General features: G+C 43.3%; 1 protein-coding gene across 3 annotated transcripts in view; it reads right to left on the reverse strand.

Moving 5' to 3' along the window:
• The window catches only part of zzef1 (zinc finger, ZZ-type with EF hand domain 1), a 244,983-nt gene that overhangs the window by 184,646 nt on the left and 40,797 nt on the right, over positions 1-19,540 (reverse strand). For all 3 annotated transcript variants that reach the window (XM_072589324.1, XM_072589320.1, XM_072589323.1), the window contains exons 8-12: positions 14,192-14,370; positions 9,758-9,859; positions 9,366-9,457; positions 7,909-8,057; positions 6,094-6,199 (exon numbers count right to left, since the gene is read on the reverse strand). In XM_072589324.1, coding sequence (XP_072445425.1) covers positions 6,094-6,199; positions 7,909-8,057; positions 9,366-9,457; positions 9,758-9,859; positions 14,192-14,370 — 628 coding nt within the window. The remainder of the gene's footprint in view (positions 1-6,093; positions 6,200-7,908; positions 8,058-9,365; positions 9,458-9,757; positions 9,860-14,191; positions 14,371-19,540) is intronic.

Consider the following 19,540-nt stretch of genomic DNA (forward strand, 5'->3'; position numbering starts at 1 on the left):
TTACATTAGACAAACAGGCAGAAAACTAGCCACCAGGATACATGAACATCAACTAGCCACAAAAAGACATGACCTTCTCTCACTAGTACCTTTAGACAAGAAAGGACACCACTTCGACTGGGACAACACATCCATCATAGGACAAGCCAAACAGAGACATGCATGAGAACTCCTTAAAGCAAGTCATGCCAACCCGAACTCTATCAACAAACACATCGATTTGGACCCATCTACCACCATCTGACAATGAGCAGGAAATAACATCACTAATCCCAGGAAACCTAAACACTGAAAAAGAAAGCAGGACATAACACCAGCACTTCACCGGAGGCTCACTGAAGATGTCATCTAGTAAAGTGATGAAACGCCTGAAAACAAACCTTCCAGCTCAGCAAGCAAACTTATATTAACAAATGGAAAAAACTTTTGATTAATACATCAGATGTGGGCTTCCATATATGGTGGTTAAGGTTGTTAGCTTGAACAGAGGTGGAGGGAGTGAATATTAAAGACAGTTTGCCAATCAAACAAACTGCTTTGTCCTGAGTGGTGTTGAATCTCCAGAGTGTTACTGGTGCAAGTGGGGAGTATTCTATTAAACTCCTGTCTCTGCCTTGCAGATGACAGACAGGTTTTTGAGGGGCAGGACATCCCAACCTCTAACCTGCTCCTGGAGTCAGAGCGATGCTATGGATGGCATAAAATGGCTTCTGGTCAATGGTAACCCACAAGATGTTGAAATTAGGGGAGGTCAATGCTGATAATGTCTTTGAGTGTCAAGGGAAGATGGTTAGATTCTCTTTTGCTGAAGATAGTCATTGTTTGGAATTTTTGTTACAAACGTTACTTGCCACTTACCTGAATATTACCCAAGTCTTGTTGCATTTGGGCATATGCTTCAGTATGTGGAGTTGCGAGTAGTGCTGAACACTGCACAAGCAAGAGTGGTCACCTGCACGTCTGACCTTGTGATGGAGGGAAGGTCATTGATGAAGCAGCTGAAGATGGTTGGGCCTAGGACATTACCCTTAGGAACTCCTGCAGAGAATGTCCTAGGATTGACCTCCGATCACCACCTTTGTGCTAGGTATGACTCCCTTCGGTGGTGTTTTCCTCCTGATTTAAAAAAATCTAGTTTTGCCTGGGCTCCTTCATGCCAGACTCTCAAATGCAGCCTTTCACCTCACCTCTGGAATTCAGCTTTTATCCATGTTTGGACCATGGCTGTAATGAGGTCCAGAGCTGAGTGAGCAAGCTATTACAGTACACAGGTCACTTGATAGCACTCCCCCACTTAACTGATGATTGTAGGTAGCCTGATAGATTAATAATTCCTGGTTTGGATTTGTCCTCCTTTTTACCTCATTTATTCATTCATGAGATATTGTTGTAGATGTGTTGGGACTGCAGAGATACACAAAATCTCTTTAGACTGCACCTTCTAAACTTATGACCACTCCCATCAAAAACGATGAGGGCAGCGATACATGGGAACATCACCATCTCGGAGGTCCCCTCTAAGCTACTCACCACTCTGACTTGCAAATTCCATCAGTATCACCAGGTGAAAATCCTAGAACTCCCTCTCTAACAGCACTGTGTGTACCCCATAAACACAGAGGACTGCAATGATTTAAAAAAAACTAGCTTCCCCACTACTGTGATGGCTGGGATGGCCTGCAAATGCTAGCCTAGCCATGTCCAAACCCATGAAAGAATACAGGAAGAGTGATGAGAGTGTCTAGTGGTTCACGGCAGTAACTCCCAATCACCCAATTTCATGGTTGAACAACAAACACTGGCCTTGCCAGCAACGCTGACCTCCCAAGAATAAATAAAAACAAACAACAGATGAGTTCAACTGAACTACTGTCTTGTTTGAGTCATTGATGGTTACATAGTCTCTGCAAGACAAATGAGAAACCTTATCAGATTTACTGAAACGTCATTGTGCATTTCATAGAACACAGAATCCCTAGTGTGGAAACAGGCCCTTCGGCCCAACATGTCCACACCGACCCTCCGAAGACCAATCCACCCAGACCTACTCCCCTACATTTACTCCTGATTAATGTACCTAATTTACATATCGCTGAACATTATGGGACAATTTAGCACGGCCAATTCATCTAACCTGCACATCTCCGGATTGTGGGAGGAAACCGAAGCACCCAGAGGCAACCCACGCAGAGGCGGGGAGAACAGACAGTGGCCTGGGGCTGGAATTGAACCCAGGTCCGTGGCACTGAGGCAGCAGTGTTAATCACTGAGCCATCGTGCCGCCCATGCACAATTCAAATTCAAGCCACATTTGAAAAGTGGCTGCCTAGCAGTCCAGCAGCTGCATGGCCCACACACTATCTAACCATCTGGAAGACTTCTGCCAGCAAAAAGTAGGTAGCAAGCACTCAAAGAACAAGTCAAATCTTTGTTACAATTTGCAGAAGGCTGTTTGTTGAAATAGTCACTACACAGATGCCATCTGCTGGCACCAACTGGCACATCAAATGTCAATAATGAAAATCTTGCCTGCTCATCATCCACAGGAGCTGCACAGCTATCTTCAATAATTGCAGACTTTCAAGTTCAGAGCAGAGTTTTTACCCAATTTTATATCATACAAATATAAAGCATAAAGCTGCACAATACGTGAGAAAACATATTAAATTTAGAGATCGCATTAGAAAAACCCCATCATTACAAATTCCTCAACAACTCTAACATCAGCCTCAACAGCAGTGAACAAACACAGGAAGTCAGGTCCCAGGGAGTGTTGCTGAACAGAGACCTTGGAGTGCAGGTTCATAGCTCCTTGAAAGTGGAGTCGCAGGTAGATAGGATAGTGAAGAAGGCGTTTGGTACGCTTTCCTTTATTGGTCAGAGTATTGAGTACAGGAGTTGGGAGGTCATGTTGCGGCTGTACAGGACATTGGTTAGGCCACTGTTAGAATATTGCATGCAATTCTGGTCTCCTTCCTATCGGAAAGATGTTGTGAAACTTGAAAGGGTTCAGAAAAGATTTACAAGGATGTTGCCAGGGTTGGAGGATCTGAGCTACAGGGAGAAGCTGAACAGGCTGGGGCTGTTTTCCCTGGAGCGTCGGAGGCTGAGGGGTGTCCTTATAGAGGTTTACAAAATTATATGGGGCATGGATAGGATAAATAGACAGTCTTTTCCCTGGGATCGGGGAGTCCAGAACTAGGTTCTATGTTCTATGACTCTAAGTCAGGCAGCATCTGAGGAGCAGGAGAATTAAAATTTTGGGCATAGAGTCATACAGCACAGAAACAGAACCTTCTGTCCAACCCATTCATGCCGACCAGATAACCCAACCCAATCTAGTCCCACCTGCCAGCAACTACCCCATATCCCTCCAAACCCTTCCTATTCATATACCCATCTAGATGCCTGTTAAGTATTGCAATTGTACCAGCCTCCACCACTTCTTCTGGCAGCTCATTCCATACACGTACCACCCTCTGCGTGAAAAAGTTGACTCTTAGGTCTCTTTTATATCTTTCCCTTCTCACCCTAAACCTATGCCCTCTAGTTCTGGACTCCCCCACCCCAGGGAAACGACCTTGACTATTTATCCTATCCATGCCCCTCATTATTTTATAAACTTCTATAAGATCACCCCTCAGCCTCCGACACTCCAGGGAAAACAGCCCCAGCCTATTCAACCTCTCCCTATAGCTCAAATCCTCCAACCATGGCAACATCCTTGTAAATCTTTTCTGAACCCTTTCAAGTTTCACAACATCTTTCCGATCGGAAGGAGACCAGGCTTGCACACAATATTCCAAAGGTGGCCTAACCAATGTCCTGTACAGCCTCAACATGACCTCATAAGACCCTTCATCAGGAATTGGGCTCATGCCTGAAATGTTGATTCTCCTGCTCCGCGGATGCTGCCTGACCTGCTGTGCTTTTCCAGCACCACACTCCCAACTCTGACCTCCAGCACCTGCAGTCCTCACTTTCTCCTCGCATCAGCCTCCCAAAGCCAGCGAAGATCTAAAATTACCATCAAACTCAACCAATACCCCTGCTCACAGTGTGCTGAGGGGTAGTGGAGCACCTAATTCTCCAGTGGATCAAGGCAGAAGGGGAGAACATTGGGTGATGGACTCAGCAGGTTTTCAGCAAGGAAGGAGCACTCAATTGGTCCCTGCATTACTGCCTTGAACTGACGTTCTCAATGGTATGTCCAGAGTGAAGATTCTGACCTCACTGCAGTGTACAAACAGACTGGCACATTGGTTTATTTGTCAAAATATCAAGGGCTCTCCCCCCGTGGGTGACTGATGCTGTTGAAGTGTGACAAAAGGACAGATGAATCAGGCTGCAATACTGCTAACAAGAACTAACCCCAAGGGTCTGTCTTAGCCCCAACCCTGTCTAATGTGTCTGCTGCTTAGGCTGGGCCCTCGACACCAGGGGTAACTTTCCCTTGTTCCCGAGTTATGGGTCCTGAGGCAACTCGATGGATCCACTGACCCAGCCATAGGTGGGTGCATATTTTGGGGCGGGCTTTCCATCCTACCTGGGCATGTCAGGGATAGCTGAAGTGAGTGGCACCTTCTCAACGTTTCATGGTCCTGTTTGGCTAGTCTCAGGCAAGAGATTCTCATGTCAGAGCAGATATATAGCATTTCTTCAATTATAATTTGAGGATGTGCTTGAAGTGTTTCCTCTGACCCCCCAGCTCAACTTGCGTTCAACAAGTTGGTGTTAAAGCATGCACACCAATAATCTGCCCTCAATGCAGTCCCAGAAACATATCTTTGGAGACCATGTCTGTTGGCACACTGACTCTCCAAAGCTGCGTGCCCCCCAAAGCCCCGAGGACGGCAGTGGTTCAAGACAACAGCTCACCACTACCCTGGGAAGGGCAAGCTTGGATGGCTTTTAAATGCTAGCCTCGCCAGCATCGTCCAAACTCATAAAAGAATTAACAAACAGTGATGAGATAGTGCAGTGATTCAAGAAGGCAGCTCACAATCACCCTCAAGGCTGAACAACTAATGCTGACCTTGCCAGTAACTTTGACCTTGCTAGAACAAAAAAAAATCCAATACAATGGACTGAACAATAATATTGCAAAGCTGGCTGGCTACCTCAAGATAGGAGGTCTTTCATTAAACAGTAGTTTGTCTCTTTGGTACACTCCAACTTTCTAATACCAGCACCAGGAGGGAACTAAACATCATCTGAGATTGAGGGAGACTGAAACGTAATCTCCAACATTTATCTGGGCTTTGTCACTGCTGTGGATAGCGCCTCAAGACTGCAGTAAAAATTAAAATCCACAATAACCGCCTCAGTAATTCTGGCCGATTCCTAACAGGGATCACAGGACCAGACCCTAAATAGCTCTACTCTTGCCATTACGTATTTAATTGCAGAATACTGTGCCCAGATATGACAGCAATCTGACCACATCAAACTTATCAAATGTACAACTGAACTATGCACATATTCTTTGACCAAATCACCTCCCTGGCTCCCAATTCTGAGCAACATTTACACCTTACTTCCTCGTCTCTGCTTCAGCAAAGTTAATTATTGTAACGTGCATGATCCTATAGTCTACTCAACCTCAGCCTGCCCTTACCCAAGGACCTTCTCAAACCAGATGCAGAAAACACCATCTCTTACACCACCCCTATGGTTAGAACCAAGAAGTGACTGCTTGTGGCAGAAGGTTTAGAAGGAGGAAACATCCAGTAGAAATCACTTCCTCATTATAGAACAAACTGCGTTCCCACCCAGCTTTCACATCCCACAGTTACACTGGGCTCTTTTGAACCATTTTTGGACTGGTCAAAGCCCTTATGAACCATCTAACATCATTGGGTTTCTACAATCACCAGGCTGCTGTTGTGGTGCAGACCATCGTCAAGGAGAGTCCATTGATTAGAAGTGACAGTGACTTAAAGAACTCCAACTACTTAGTGGCAAGGCTGGTGCATGGCTGAGTATGCACACACTAAATAAAATAAACACAATAACTCAATTACACAAACGCCAGACAATCAACATTTCAGTTCTACTGCAAACATTGAAGACAGTGAGTCAGTCCTTCATTACCTTGCTGATTCGGCAGGTCTGTAATTTTACTTCTGTCTCATTCCATTCATCTTCCAGTTCAAACCAGCCAACAGGTTCATCCATATCAGTACTGTGGCCATTGTGCCTGGTGTAGATGGATGCAAATAACCATTCATTATTAAACCAAACAACATGCAACTTCCAAGATGACTGCAACAGTAAGTAAAGAGACCAATATTTTCTTACAATAAATTGTACTGAAAGATAAGAGTTTTCAGCATATTAATAATACCCAATGTCTAAATATTATGGATTGAGAATCAGTTACCTAACAGGAAATGAAGTGTAGGCAAAAAGGAAACATTTTCATATCGGCATAAAATGAATGAGAGGCCAGAGGGCGGAGTTCTGGGGCTTCAATTGTTTACAATCTCCATAAATGATTTTATAAAGGAACTAAATGTACAGCTGCTAAATTTGCACGTCATAAAGATAAGTAGCAAAGTAAGTTGTGAAAAAGACATGGAGACTGCAAAGCATAGAGATGGGTAAAATGAGTGGGCATGAAATTGGCAGATGGGAGCGCTGTTTGGGAAAATGTTATCTCGTCTGAATTGGAAGAGAAAAGCAGCGTATTATTACAGAGAGACTGCAGAACACATAGGTGCTCAGGTACATGAAAGACAACTTCGAATGCAGGTACAGCAAGTGACAAAGAATGCAAATTGATGCTGCTGTTATTACAGTGAACGGAGGATAAAATTAGGGATGTTTTACAAAAGCTGCACAGAGCTTTGGTGAGACCACATCAAAAGTGTAATGTACTTTTTTTTAAAAGAATGCACATAATTGTGTTGAAAACATTTGAGAGAAGGTTCACTCGAGTCATTCTTACGATGTTAACTCATGAGCAAGGGTTAGACTGACTGGGTTGGCATTCATTGGACCCAAGAAGAATGAGAGGTGCCCTTAGTAAAACATTAAAAGATACTGAGGGGACTTCATAGTGTGAATGCTGTGAGGACGCTTGAGGAGATACTAGCACTAGGGGACCGCAGCTGAAACAAAAAGTCTCTAATTTAAGACTGAGACAAGGAGATTCATATGAATGCACGATATGGAACCAGCAATGCTACCATTGAATCTATTTCCTGATGACCTTGTGATTAAGTGCTGTTCTATCATTTCTTTCTCCACAGATGTCAAGATAAAAACAGGACAAGTGGACAAATTCTCAGCAGCAGTTTCTGTAATTGAGCTTTAATGTGTGCTTCAGACAAAGTAAACACTGAATATTTGCTGCTTGAAACAGCCTCCAGTGCACATATGTAGCACCAGCAATACATTCAACATGAGAATAAGTTCTGAGATCTATTTACACAAATACGTCAGCCTGAGATAGGAAACTGACAAATGCAGACCCACACGTACTCGATTAAACTTTTAACCCAAACAGAAACAAAATGCTGGAGCTACTCAGGAGGTCTGGCAGCATCTGGGGAGAAAAGAAACAGTTAACGTTTTGAGATGCTATGAAGAAGTGACATATCAAACTCAAAACGTTAACTCTGTTTCTCAGTCCACAGGCACTGCTCGACCTGATGAGTTTCACCAACATTCTCTCTTTTCATGCCAGATTTCCAGCATCTGCAGTATTTTTACTTTTGTTTAAATCAAATAATTCCTTTAATGCTGCAGCTACCTAAATTTTATATATCTGAGCCAGCTCACGCAACAAGGTCCTGACAGCACAGCACAGGCACTTGCAAAACTCGACCGGGAAACATTCACATTGGTGTTTTCTTGTTTTTGTTGTGATCTCGATTAGTTTGTGCAGTTTGATGCTTGCCTCACCTTTCCCTCACAAACTGTCGGAATTCTTGCAGCTTCCACTTATTGTATTTTTCAAACCTCTGGAAATGTTTCTCTGCATCGAAAGTTTCTGACTCATCATTATACGCAAAGATTAAACCACATTTGGCTCCTTTAGCTCCATTGTGCACCTGAGTAAAACACAATGAAAAATGACATGAACAGGCCCGCTGAATTGACTGCTCCTTGGACATGTTAATAGGGTTTTGGTACATGACACATGGTGAACAAATCTCAACGGGAGCACCAAGAGCAAGGAGAGAGTACCAAAATGGAAGGGGAAGGGAAGGAGGGAGGGAGGGATTAGGACAGAATTGAAGGGGACAGGTCCATGGGGAGGTAAAGTCATAGAGTCATACAGGATGGAAACAGACCCTTCAGTCCAACCAGTCCATGCTAACCAGCTTTCCCAAACTATCCCCTCCTGCCTGCGCTTGGCCCATATCTTTCCAAACGTTTCCAGTTCAACAACTTATCCAACTGTCTTTTAAATGTGCCAAGAGTAATCTGCATCCACCACTTTGTCTGGTAGTAGATTCCATTGGGCAGCATGGTGGCTCAGTGGTTAGCTCTGGTGCCTCACAGCACCAGAGACCCAGGTTTGATTCCACCCTCAGGTGACTGTCGGTGCAGAGTTTGCACATCCTCCCTGCATCTGCGTGAGTTTCCTCCGGGTGCTCCAGTTTTCTCCCACAGTCCAAAGATGTACAAGTTAGGTCAATTGGCCAGGCTAGATTGCCCATAGTGTTCATGGTTTTGCAGGCTAGGTGGTTTAGCCATGGAAAATACAGGGTAACAGCAATGGGGTGGGATGGTTCTTGGAGGGTCGGTTCTAGGACGGTCGGTGTGGATTCGATGAGTCGAATGGCCTGCTTGCATACCGTCGATGATTCTACGATTCTATACATGAACCACTCTTTTTAAAAAAAAAGGTTGCCCCTCATACCCTTTCTAAATCTTTTTCCTCTCACCTTAAAAAGATGCACCCTCGTCTTGAAATGCCCCCATCCTAGGGAAAAGACCTTTGCCATTCACCTTATCTATGTCTCTTGTGATTTTATACACTTCAATGAGGTGACCCCATAATTTCTTATGGTCCAGTGAAAAAAGTTCCAGCCTTTCCAGTCTTTTATATCTCAAACTCTCCATCCCGGGCAACATCCAGATCTCAGTAAGTTGGTTTGAAACAGAGGATCTCTAAAAGCTGAGAGAAAACTCAAAGGTCTGAATGGTATAGGAGAGGCCACCGAAGATTGCAAGGGTTGGGAGGAATGAAGCTCTGAAGGAATTGAGGAGGATTGCGAAGTTCTTAGATGCATGACTGCGCAGAACAGGAAGGGACCTTGGTAAGGAAGTGGAGGACCCAGATGTATCATTGAGACCTAGGCAGGATTGGAAGTAGCTGAGCCCATATTTGTGCCCACACCCCCTGTGCTTACCTTGATCCTAACCTGAGAAACCTGGATGGATAGTTTTGTTCTGGACGACAATATGAAGCTGGCTCGTGTATGGCCGGCCTCAGACAGAAACCCTGCAACAGAATAAGGGAGACAAGTGACTGCAGATGCAAAACTATGTTCCTGGAGAGTAAAAACACCTCTCACTAAAACTCTTCATTGACAAAAATCCAAAGACATGTTGCAGAAGTTTAAAAACCTGTGTTGTTACTGAATAATAAGCCACAGGTATAACCCTCACCCAATGGAATTCCATTGCCATTACCCTTTGCAGAAATGTGACAGATGTCAGTCATTTCCCTCGCCCACTGCCTTGTCATCCTCTCTGCCCCTGAATATACAAGCATTTGTTGAACTACAGTTAAAACATTTACCATCTCCCAGCAGTGATTCATAAAGCACAGCAGTCGGCCCAAATCCCTTTTCTTTCCCTTCTTTGGCATCGCATGCCTCCACAGTCAACTGCAGTGGTTTCCCTGTAAAGAGAATGTGAAAGCAAATCTTTAGCTGTGTACTTTCAAACACCAAAAACAAAAAGGCAGGCACAGGTCATATAAGTGGAAACCTTCACATCTCTTGAGATCATTAGATAACCTCTTTGTGAGGGTGTACTGTCTCCAATCTTCAAATAACATTCACCTGCCCCAGGATGAACTCTGGGGTAGCTCAATATCAAGCACGTGCACAAAATATGCAATGCTGATTGTGGTCTTCTGTGCTCTCAAAAAAAACAAACCCCTTTGGCCAAAACTACCAAACAGAGTAAATAAGTTATCAACACAAGTCTGCAAGACAATAGTTTTAACCAATTTTGCTAAACTGTAGTTTGATGGTGCATTGTGCAGTAATTGTCTAACATGCTAACCAGAAGAAGAATTCTCTATTTTCATATTCCAGTGTGAAAAGTTCCAAAAAAGAAAATGAGTCCTATTCATGCAAATTGAGGGTTATCAATCACCTAGCACGAAGGTCTGAGTGTTAAAATTGAGTTTGTGAAGGGAATTAACCTTCAGGTGTTTGTTTTTACTTCGTTGATAGAACTGTCCAACCGTTGTTCTCTCTCTCTGGGCCCTACCTCCACCTATTGTTTACACCTTACCCCTTCCCTGTCTTCTGCATAAAAACCAACATTTTCCTCATTCTGAGGAAGAGTCACCCGACCCAAAATGTTAACTCGGATTTCTCTCCACAGATGCTGCCAGACCTGCTGAGCTTTTCTAGCAATTTCTGTTTTCGTTTTCTATTCGGCAGTTCAGAACACACTGGTCAAAAGCAAAAAGAGAAGATTGTCTCCAAATGAGATAAAGATTTGTCGTATGTGTGCGTGTGTTATTCGGGACCAAACATAAAAAACAGGAAGCTTGATGGCTTGGGCAATGAACTATACTCAGGGGTTTTGCTAGAGTTTACCTCAATATTTAAACAGATCAGAGAAAGTAGTCTCTAGGGATTCTGAACCACAACCCAAGAGACAATGGGCATCTACCTTGTTTAGGGTGTAGGTTTGCTATCCAGACGTTTCATTTCCTGGCTAGGTAACATCATCAGTGGCGACCTCCAAATGAAGTGAAGCTGTTGTCTCCTGCTTTCTATTTATATCTTTCTCCTGGATGGGGTTCCTGGGGTTTGCGGTGATGTCATTTCCTGTTTGTTTTCTGAGGGGTTGATAGATGGTATCTAGATCTATGTGTTTGTTTATGGCGTTGTGGTTGGAGTGCCAGGCCTCTAGGAATTCTCTGGCATGTCTTTGCTTAGCCTGTCCCAGGATAGATGTGTTGTCCCAGTAGAAATGGTGGTTTTTTTCATCCATGTGTAGGGCTATGAGGGAGGGAGGGTCGTGTCTTTTTGTGGCTAGCTGGTGTTCGTGTATCCTGGCGGCTAACATTCTTCCCCTTTGTCCTACATAGTGTTTGTGGCAATCCTTGCATGGAATTTTGTAGATGGCGTTGGTTTTGTCCATGGGTTGTACTGGGTCTTTTAAGTTTGTTAGTTTTTGTTTGAGAGCTACTAGGATTCCAAGGGGTCTTAGTAGTCTGGCTGTCATTTCTGAAACTTCTTTGATGTATGGTAAGGTGGTTAGGGTTTCTGGCTATGTTTGGTCTGCTTGTCGTGGTTTGTTCTTGAGGAATCTGCAGACTGTATTTTTTGAGTATCCGTTCTTCTTGAATACATTGTATAGGTGGTTCTCCTCTGTTTTCCGAAGTTTGTCTGTGCTGCAGTGTGAGGTGGCTCGTTGGAATAGTGTTCTGATACAGCTTCGTTTGTGTGTGTTGGGATGGTTGCTGGTGTAGTTAAGTATTTGGTCAGTGTTTGTCGGTTTTCTGTATACGCAGGTTTGTCCGTTCTTTCGACTGTGACGTCCAGGAATGCGAGTTTGTTGTCGGTTTCTTCCTCCTTGGTGGACTTTATGCCTGTGAGGGTGTTGTTGATGATGTTAAATGTTTCTTCTATCTTGAAGAACCTCTCAGAAAGCGAACAGAAAATGACATCACCACAAACCCCAGGAACCCCATCCAGGACAAACATATAAATAGAAAGCAAAAGACAACAGCTTCGCTTCACTTGGAGGTCACCACTGATGATGTTACTTAGCCAGGTAATGAAACGTCTGAATATCAAACCTACAGCTCAGCGAGCAAACCTACACCCTAAATCTCAACCTGAGCTACAAACCTTCACAACCCTTGCATCTATCTTGTCAATAGTAAGCATGTCCAGGGACCTCAGATGAAATACAGCCACTTGCCTAATATGACTCAACAAAGAAATAATTGGATGGCACGTGAGAGCCTTTAAAACCAGGATTGATTTAAACAGACTTAGACTGAGTGGGATACCACATGTGAAGTAATGAGAAATTTCTTGCACTACGCAAGGCACATCTTTGTTATATCAAGTATTTAAATCAAAATTAATTTACTTATTTATTTTTAACCTGTTGATAAATGTTTATGAGAGAGTACATAATTTTGCAAAGGTGGGTAGCATATCAGAAGACTGCTCAGGAGGGCATATTGGGCTGGCATAGGGGGCTGGCTGGTTACCAGGAAAACAGAGTAGGTATAAATGGGTGTTTTGGCAAGATGTCACGAGTCATGTGCCAAAGGGATCAGTGCTAGCATTTTAACAACCACAATTCATTTAAATGACTTAGGTGAAGGAATGTTAGAGACAATTGCCAGGTCTGCTGATGACACAAAGATATGAAGTTGTGAAGAGGACGTAGGAGGCTACAAAACCATACAGATAGGTTAAATGGGTTGGCAAACACGTGACAAATGGAGTCTGCAGCTGTACAGGGCCCTGGTGAAACCACACCTGGAGTATTGTGTGCAGTTCTGGTCTGCAAATTTGAGGAAAGACATTCTGGATATTGAGGGAGTGCAGCGTAGGTTCACAAGGTCAATTCCTGGAATGGCTGGACTACCTTACACTGAAAGACTGGAGCGACTGGGCTTGTATAGCCTTGAGTTTAGAAGACTGAGAGGGAATCTGATTGAGATATAAGATTATTAAAGGATTGGACACTCTGGCAGCAGGAAACATGTTTCCGCTGATGGGCGAGTCCCGAACCAAAGGACACAGCTTAAAAATATGCGGTAGACCATTTAGGACAGGGGTGAGGAGAAACTTCATCACCCAGAGAGTGGTGGCTGTGTGGAATGCTCTGCCCCAGAGGGCAGTGGAGGCCCAGTCTCTGGATTCATTTAAGAAAGAGTTGGATAGAGCTCTCAAGGATTGTGGAATCAAGGGTTATGGAGATAAGGCAGGAACAGGATACTGATTAAGGATGATCAGCCATGATCATATTGAGTGGTGGTGCAGGCTCGAAGGGCAGAATGGCCTACTCCTGCACCTATTGTCTATTGTCTGATGCAGGGAAATATAAAATGGTCTATTTTGGGTTAAAGAATTTTTTTTAGTGAAATTGTGAAAGATTGCAGAACCTTAGGTTGCAGTGGGACCTGGGTGTCTTGCACAAAAAGTTAGAATCAAGACACAGAAAGTAATTAGTAATTTGCCTTCCCTAATTTAGTACTTTCCTACAAGGTTCAGACATATCCTTATTCATAGCTACCTTAAAACTTGAGGAATGATGTTTCTGAAGTGCTCTCCCACTGAAAAGTCAGTCACCTGGCCAGGCCCATTAGTTAATACAAGGTCCAGTATGGCCCCTCCTCTAGTTAGACTGTCCACACACTGTTTCAAGGAACGGCCCTGGATGTGGTTAAATTCTGTCCGATCTAAGCCTCTTGCTCCAATGGAGTCCCAGTCAATATTGGGGAAGTTAAAGTCACCCACTATTCTCATTGCATCTTTCCATAATCTGCCGATATATTTGTTCCTTAATCTCTCTATGGCTGTTGACGGGCCTATAGTGCAAGCCAAGTATAGAGAGGATGTTCCTTCTTATGAGAGACTCTATGGTCACTGCTTAAAAATCAAGGATAGCCAATTTAAAACAGAGACGAGGTGCGATTTCTTTCCCCTCAGAGGATCAGCAGTTTTTGGAATGCTCTCCCTTAAAGGTTGGTGAAAGCAGAGTCCTTGAATAGTGTTGAGAGAGGGGTCGCTTGATCCTTGTTAAGCAAGGGTGAAAGTTATCAATGGTGCACGTGGGTGGAATTATAATCAGATCAGCCATGATGTCACTGAAAGGCGATGCTGAGTCAAAGGTTGAATGGCTGACTCCTGCTCCTAATTGTACGTTTCTATGTCTGATTCAGACTGATATTACTTGGTTTACTTGTGGGGATTCCTCCATTTTAAAAAACAATTTCTGCAGAGATCATAACAGCAAGACCTACCATATTTCTGAAGCTGGTTTAGTCGTACAGATGCCATGGCAGTAAGGAGTGGGGATGCCTCATACTCGGTGTCCAAGTGATCACTGATGGTCAGAAGTGATGTCATCACTTTGGCTATGCTTCCTCTGGCCAAAGCAAACGCTAGGAGAGTCAACTCTGCTTCAGGATTGGCACAGCAACTGAAACGGAAGAATACTGCTCAACAATAATCAAAGACAATATTGCAAGGTTGGTGGGTGGTGGGAATGTCTTCAGACTGCTTCTTGTATCCAGCAGTCGTGAAATACATGCCACCTCTTCAAGCTGTTCAATGGATCAATTATTTGTACATCATCCAAAAATACAAGTCAAACATTTTTGTCAAATTGGAGTCAGTTCCCAATTCAAAAGCAGCCACCAAAATCCAACAGCGCATGTTCAGTTATGCTTGACATCACACGCGTACATAGTTTGAAAAGTCAATTGACAACAGCTGGTGAGACATGGCAAAACCCACCTGAGTCACTTTCTCCCTTCTCCCAATTGATCCAACTCATTCCGAAAATTAATTCAGTTGTACACTCATGTCTCCAGCAAATGTTGACAGCTAAAATGTTTCATTGCTTTTTAAAGTAGCTCATGATGTAATAGCATCATGTAACTGATGAAACACAAAGCTAGCACACTGGTGCAGCAGGAAATCAGGAAGGGCAATGGAATGTTGCCCTTTATTTCAAGAGTTTTGAGTCTAAGAGTAGGCAAGTCTTACTGTAACTGTACAAGGTGCTGGTGGGACCACAACTAGGGGAGTGTTCACAGTCTTGATCCCCTTATTTAAGGAAAGATAACGTTTCATTGGAGGCAGTTCAGAGAAGGTTCATTAGGATTACCCCGAAATGGAAGGATTGTCTTATCAGCAAAGCCTAAACAGTTTGGGACTCTACTCACTGGGGTTTAGAAGAATGAGAGGTGACCTCATTGAAAAATACAGGATTCTTAAGGGGCTCAACAGGTAAATGCTGAGGGGTAGAGTCTAGAAGCAGAGGGCATAGCCTCAAAATTAATAGGTGCCAATTTAAGACTGAGGAGGAGGAATCTCTTCTTTCAGAGGGTTAAGAGTCTTTGGAACTCCATGCCACAGAGAGCTGTGGGTGCAGAATACTTGTGCATATTTAAGGCTGAGATAGATGGACTCTTGATCAGTCAGGGAATCAAGAGTTACAGATAAAAGGCAGGAAAGTGAACATAAGGAATGTCAGATCAGCCATGATTCTACTGCATGGGACAGCACAGGCTGTACAGGCCAAAAGGTCTAATCCTGTTCCTATTTCTTATGGTCTAATAGACACAGTTCTACCTTATGCCCTACTGCATTCATTCATCTTTAAGATGTTTTTGAATATTAATTTTAGAATCTACCTATCAATGCTTTGCTGATGTTGGGTCAGTTAACTTGCACCTGATGAGCACAGGACATCAGTAGAAATGCTACTTGCAGATGCAGCACTCCACCGAGCGGTGGCATTAGCTTTAAATGCAGACTTAGCCAATGTTGCCTTGTCGGCATTTTCATCAAATTCCGTGACATAACTGAACCAAGTCCAGACGTGCTAGCAATAGAAAGAAATTCTTTTGAAACAAGGAATATATTCAGATAAAAAAAAGGTGTAATGTATCTAATCGTAACTTCTCTCGTCAGTGACTGAGAAAGCCACTCACAGTCACATTCAACAACTTAGCATATGCTTGAAGAATGCCTTTTTGGGACAGTGTGTGTATCTGGCCCAGTGTTAAACATACCCATTAAAAAATGAATGTAGCTCAAAATATGTAGTGTTGACAGGTTCAGAATAATACATGAACTAAAGCAGACTGCAAAATGTTACCAGAGGTTGTGAAGTTCTAGTTTAGTGCTAGAGTTGGAACAACCCAGATAGAACCATACAAACATAGAATCACAGAATCCATACAGAATGGAATCAGGCCATTTGGCCCATTGACTCCACATCCAGCCTTCAAAAAGCATCCCCCCCCCCCCAGACCCACCCCTTACCCTAACCCTGTCACCCTGCATTTCCCATTGCTAACTCACCCAACCTATACATTTCTGGACACTATGGGCAATTTAGCTTGGTTAATGTACCTAACATGCACGTCTTTATACTGTGGGAGGAAATCGGAGGAAACCCACGCAGACATGGGGAGAATCTGCAAACTCCACACAGACGGTCACCTGAAAGTGGAATCCAACCCAGTCCCTGGTGCTGTGAGGCAGCAGTGCTAACCTCTGAGCCACAATGCTGCCCAATAGACATTTTCTCCTAGGTCCAAAGTTTAATGTCCAAACTTTAATATCCAGCTCAAAAATATTAAATCAATTTCATTTTTCTTCACAAGATGGATTTAAATGAGTGAACTTTACTTTAGAAATGGTCATGCTCATCATTATTATCACAAAGCAATCTTCATTTATCTGTTCCTAACAAAGGGGTTTTGAGTGTGGCAAAATGTCTTTTATTTTTCCATGAACACAACAGGAAAAAAAAGTGAAATACTCAACAGCATGTGGGTGTGATATAAATAAAAAGTTAACGCTTTAGGTTAATGACCAGTGAGACTTCAAATAAGAGCAGGTAACACTTCTGCAGAAATACAGAGGTATGGCATGAGGAAATGGGTGGAAATAATGAGGTAAAGTAGAAGGTGGGAGAGGTTGAACAACAAAAGAATAAGGATATAAAACAAAGGAAATCATAAAAAAGTGAGAATGTGGCAGAGAATTATCATGACCAGAGGCTTCAGGGTCAGAATTGCAGACTGAATGAACATCCAATTTGTGTTTGGTCCCTGTTTGTGCAAAAGAAGACCAGAGTGAATTACTGCAAACACTAAATTGAAACGAGTGCAAGGAAACCACTCTTTCATCAGTAAGCTGAGAGAGTGAGTCTTAGACAGTGGAAAGGAAGGAAGTCAAAGCACAAGCATTGCATCTCATATTGGCACAAAACTGCACCAGGAAATGAGGGGACACAGAGCACAGAAATTAGAAATCCATAGAGAGAACATGGTTAGGATCCAGAAACTGGAAACTGTTAAAATGGTGGAGGGAGTCAGAAGAACCACCTTGCAAAATTCACACTTACTACCACACCAGGATAGAATACTGCACTGCTTCCTTGGCTGGTGGCTCAGCTTTCCTCCTCTTTCGACACTGCTCACTTTTTCCAAATACATTTCCACAAGAGCCCATTGGGATTATAGATTATGCCTACCCTTTCTTGGGAACTGCGAAACATTCTTTCCTCCTATCCTATTCCTGGCACGCCCCATCCTTGTCCAGACGTTTGATGATTGAGCCTTCTCCACATCTGTTCAACCTCTCCCACCTTCCACTTTATCTCAGGCTTGACAGTGCTCTCAATCCATTTCCCGGGCGGCACGGTGGCACAATGGTTAGCACTGCTGCCTCACAGCGCCAGAGACCCAGGTTCAATTCCCACTTCAGGCAACTGTGTGGAGTTTGCACATTCTCCCTGTGTCTGCGTGGGTTTCCTCTGGGTGCTCCGGTTTCCTCCCACAGTCCAAAAATGTGCAGGTTAGGTGAATTGGCCATGCTAAATTGCCCGTAGCATTAGGTGACGGGGTAAATGTAGGGGAATGGGTCTGGGTGAGTCGCTCTTTGGAGTGTCGGCATGGACTTGTTGGGCCGAAGGGCTTGTTTCCACACTAAGTAATCTAATCTAAACCGTATCTAATCTAATCTAAAACCCTTACTTCTGCATTGACCCCATCTCGCTCAGGATTATGGTAGGGTCTGCACATTCTAACTCACCAATCTTCACAATCAATGGATTACACTTCATCATTTCACCATCTCAGTTCTGATTCCACCACCAAACCTATTTTCCCCTCCATTTTGGTGTTCCAAAGGGAACACTTCCAACTGTGACACCCTGGGCAATCTGCTCTTCAATCAGCCTCAGTGTATTCACTCCCTTTCCCACTGCATCTTCCCACTGGAGTACAGGAAACGTAACACCTTTTCCCACTGCTCCACCCTCTGCCCAGGGCCACAAATACCCCTCCAAAGTCCAACAGTTAACTTGTATATGCTTCTTTCAATTTTCCACATGATAATTCATGTTCAAAAGATAAACTACTAGAGAGAATGTGAAGACCACACACACTTGGATTTATGGAATACTTCTGTTTCATTGATCCCAAGCTTCCAGTCACTATCATTTTGATTTTTCCACCCTATACCCACTGACCATTCTGTCTTTAGTCACCATTAGTCTGAAAAAGCTTCTCCATTCAGTATTTTAAAACCTACAATCTCAATGAATCATGATGTCTCTTCCCGCTAGTCTTCAGTGACCAGTGTTAGTAATAATTCTGCTGTACCCATTTTTGCCTGTGCTGATCAGTTTTTCTTTGCTTGTTCTTTTATCTTGCATCATCCTTTGTTTCAATTTTCACAATACATAGATTCTTCCTTTTGCACTTTCCTTTCCTTCCAAATTCCATTCCTGCTCAAAAACCATTAACTTTTCCAGTTCTTATGAAAGGTTATTGGCTTGACACACTAGCATTCTATGCACAAACCTGAACTTGCACAATGTTCTATTTTTATTCCGGTTTTCCAAGACCTGCAGTATTTTCGAGTATAAGATATAGTCATTAGCAAACAGCAGAAGTCAGAGTCATATAGCACAGAAACAGACTGTCCGGTCCAACCAGGCCATGCCGAACAGTCCCAAACTAAACTAGTCCCACCTGCCTGCACTTGGCCCATATCCCTCCAAACATCTCTTATTCATGCACTGCCAAACAAGCTCTTAGATACAACATGGTGCAATTCATTAGTTGAGTGGGATTAAGATATCAGATCAGCATTCCTGATACTGAAGCACCTATTAGATTAAAGCCGGGTACAAAGGACAAATTGCAGAGGTGTCATTACAACTTCATTCAAAACTATCCCACAGTCCTTGCTGTTTATAAAAAGGATAACACTCCCAAAAGCAGTGATTCGTTCTGGCTTCTTTTGTACAGCATCCACCAAGCCACATCCTTACTCGTACAGGACAGAGTGTCAGAAGGCTATTTGATAAGAGACGAGACTCCTTCCAGCAAAGGGTTGACTGGATTGCAATCCAGAATATAATCAATTTATCCTCTCTGTTTCGGAGACAGAAGTGCACTTTGTTCCCTCTGACTATAAATTAGCAGACCCAGAATTGAACAAGTGATCTATGGACTCAGACAACTTATTGTTAAATATTCTTATCTACAAATATCAAGCAGGTGCCTTAAATATCTATGTGATGCACTCTGAATTTTTTTTAAACAGACAGCTACTGGAGGTGA

Source organism: Chiloscyllium punctatum, chromosome 19 (genome assembly GCF_047496795.1).
Source record: "Chiloscyllium punctatum isolate Juve2018m chromosome 19, sChiPun1.3, whole genome shotgun sequence".
Taxonomy (NCBI): Eukaryota; Metazoa; Chordata; class Chondrichthyes; order Orectolobiformes; family Hemiscylliidae; genus Chiloscyllium; species Chiloscyllium punctatum.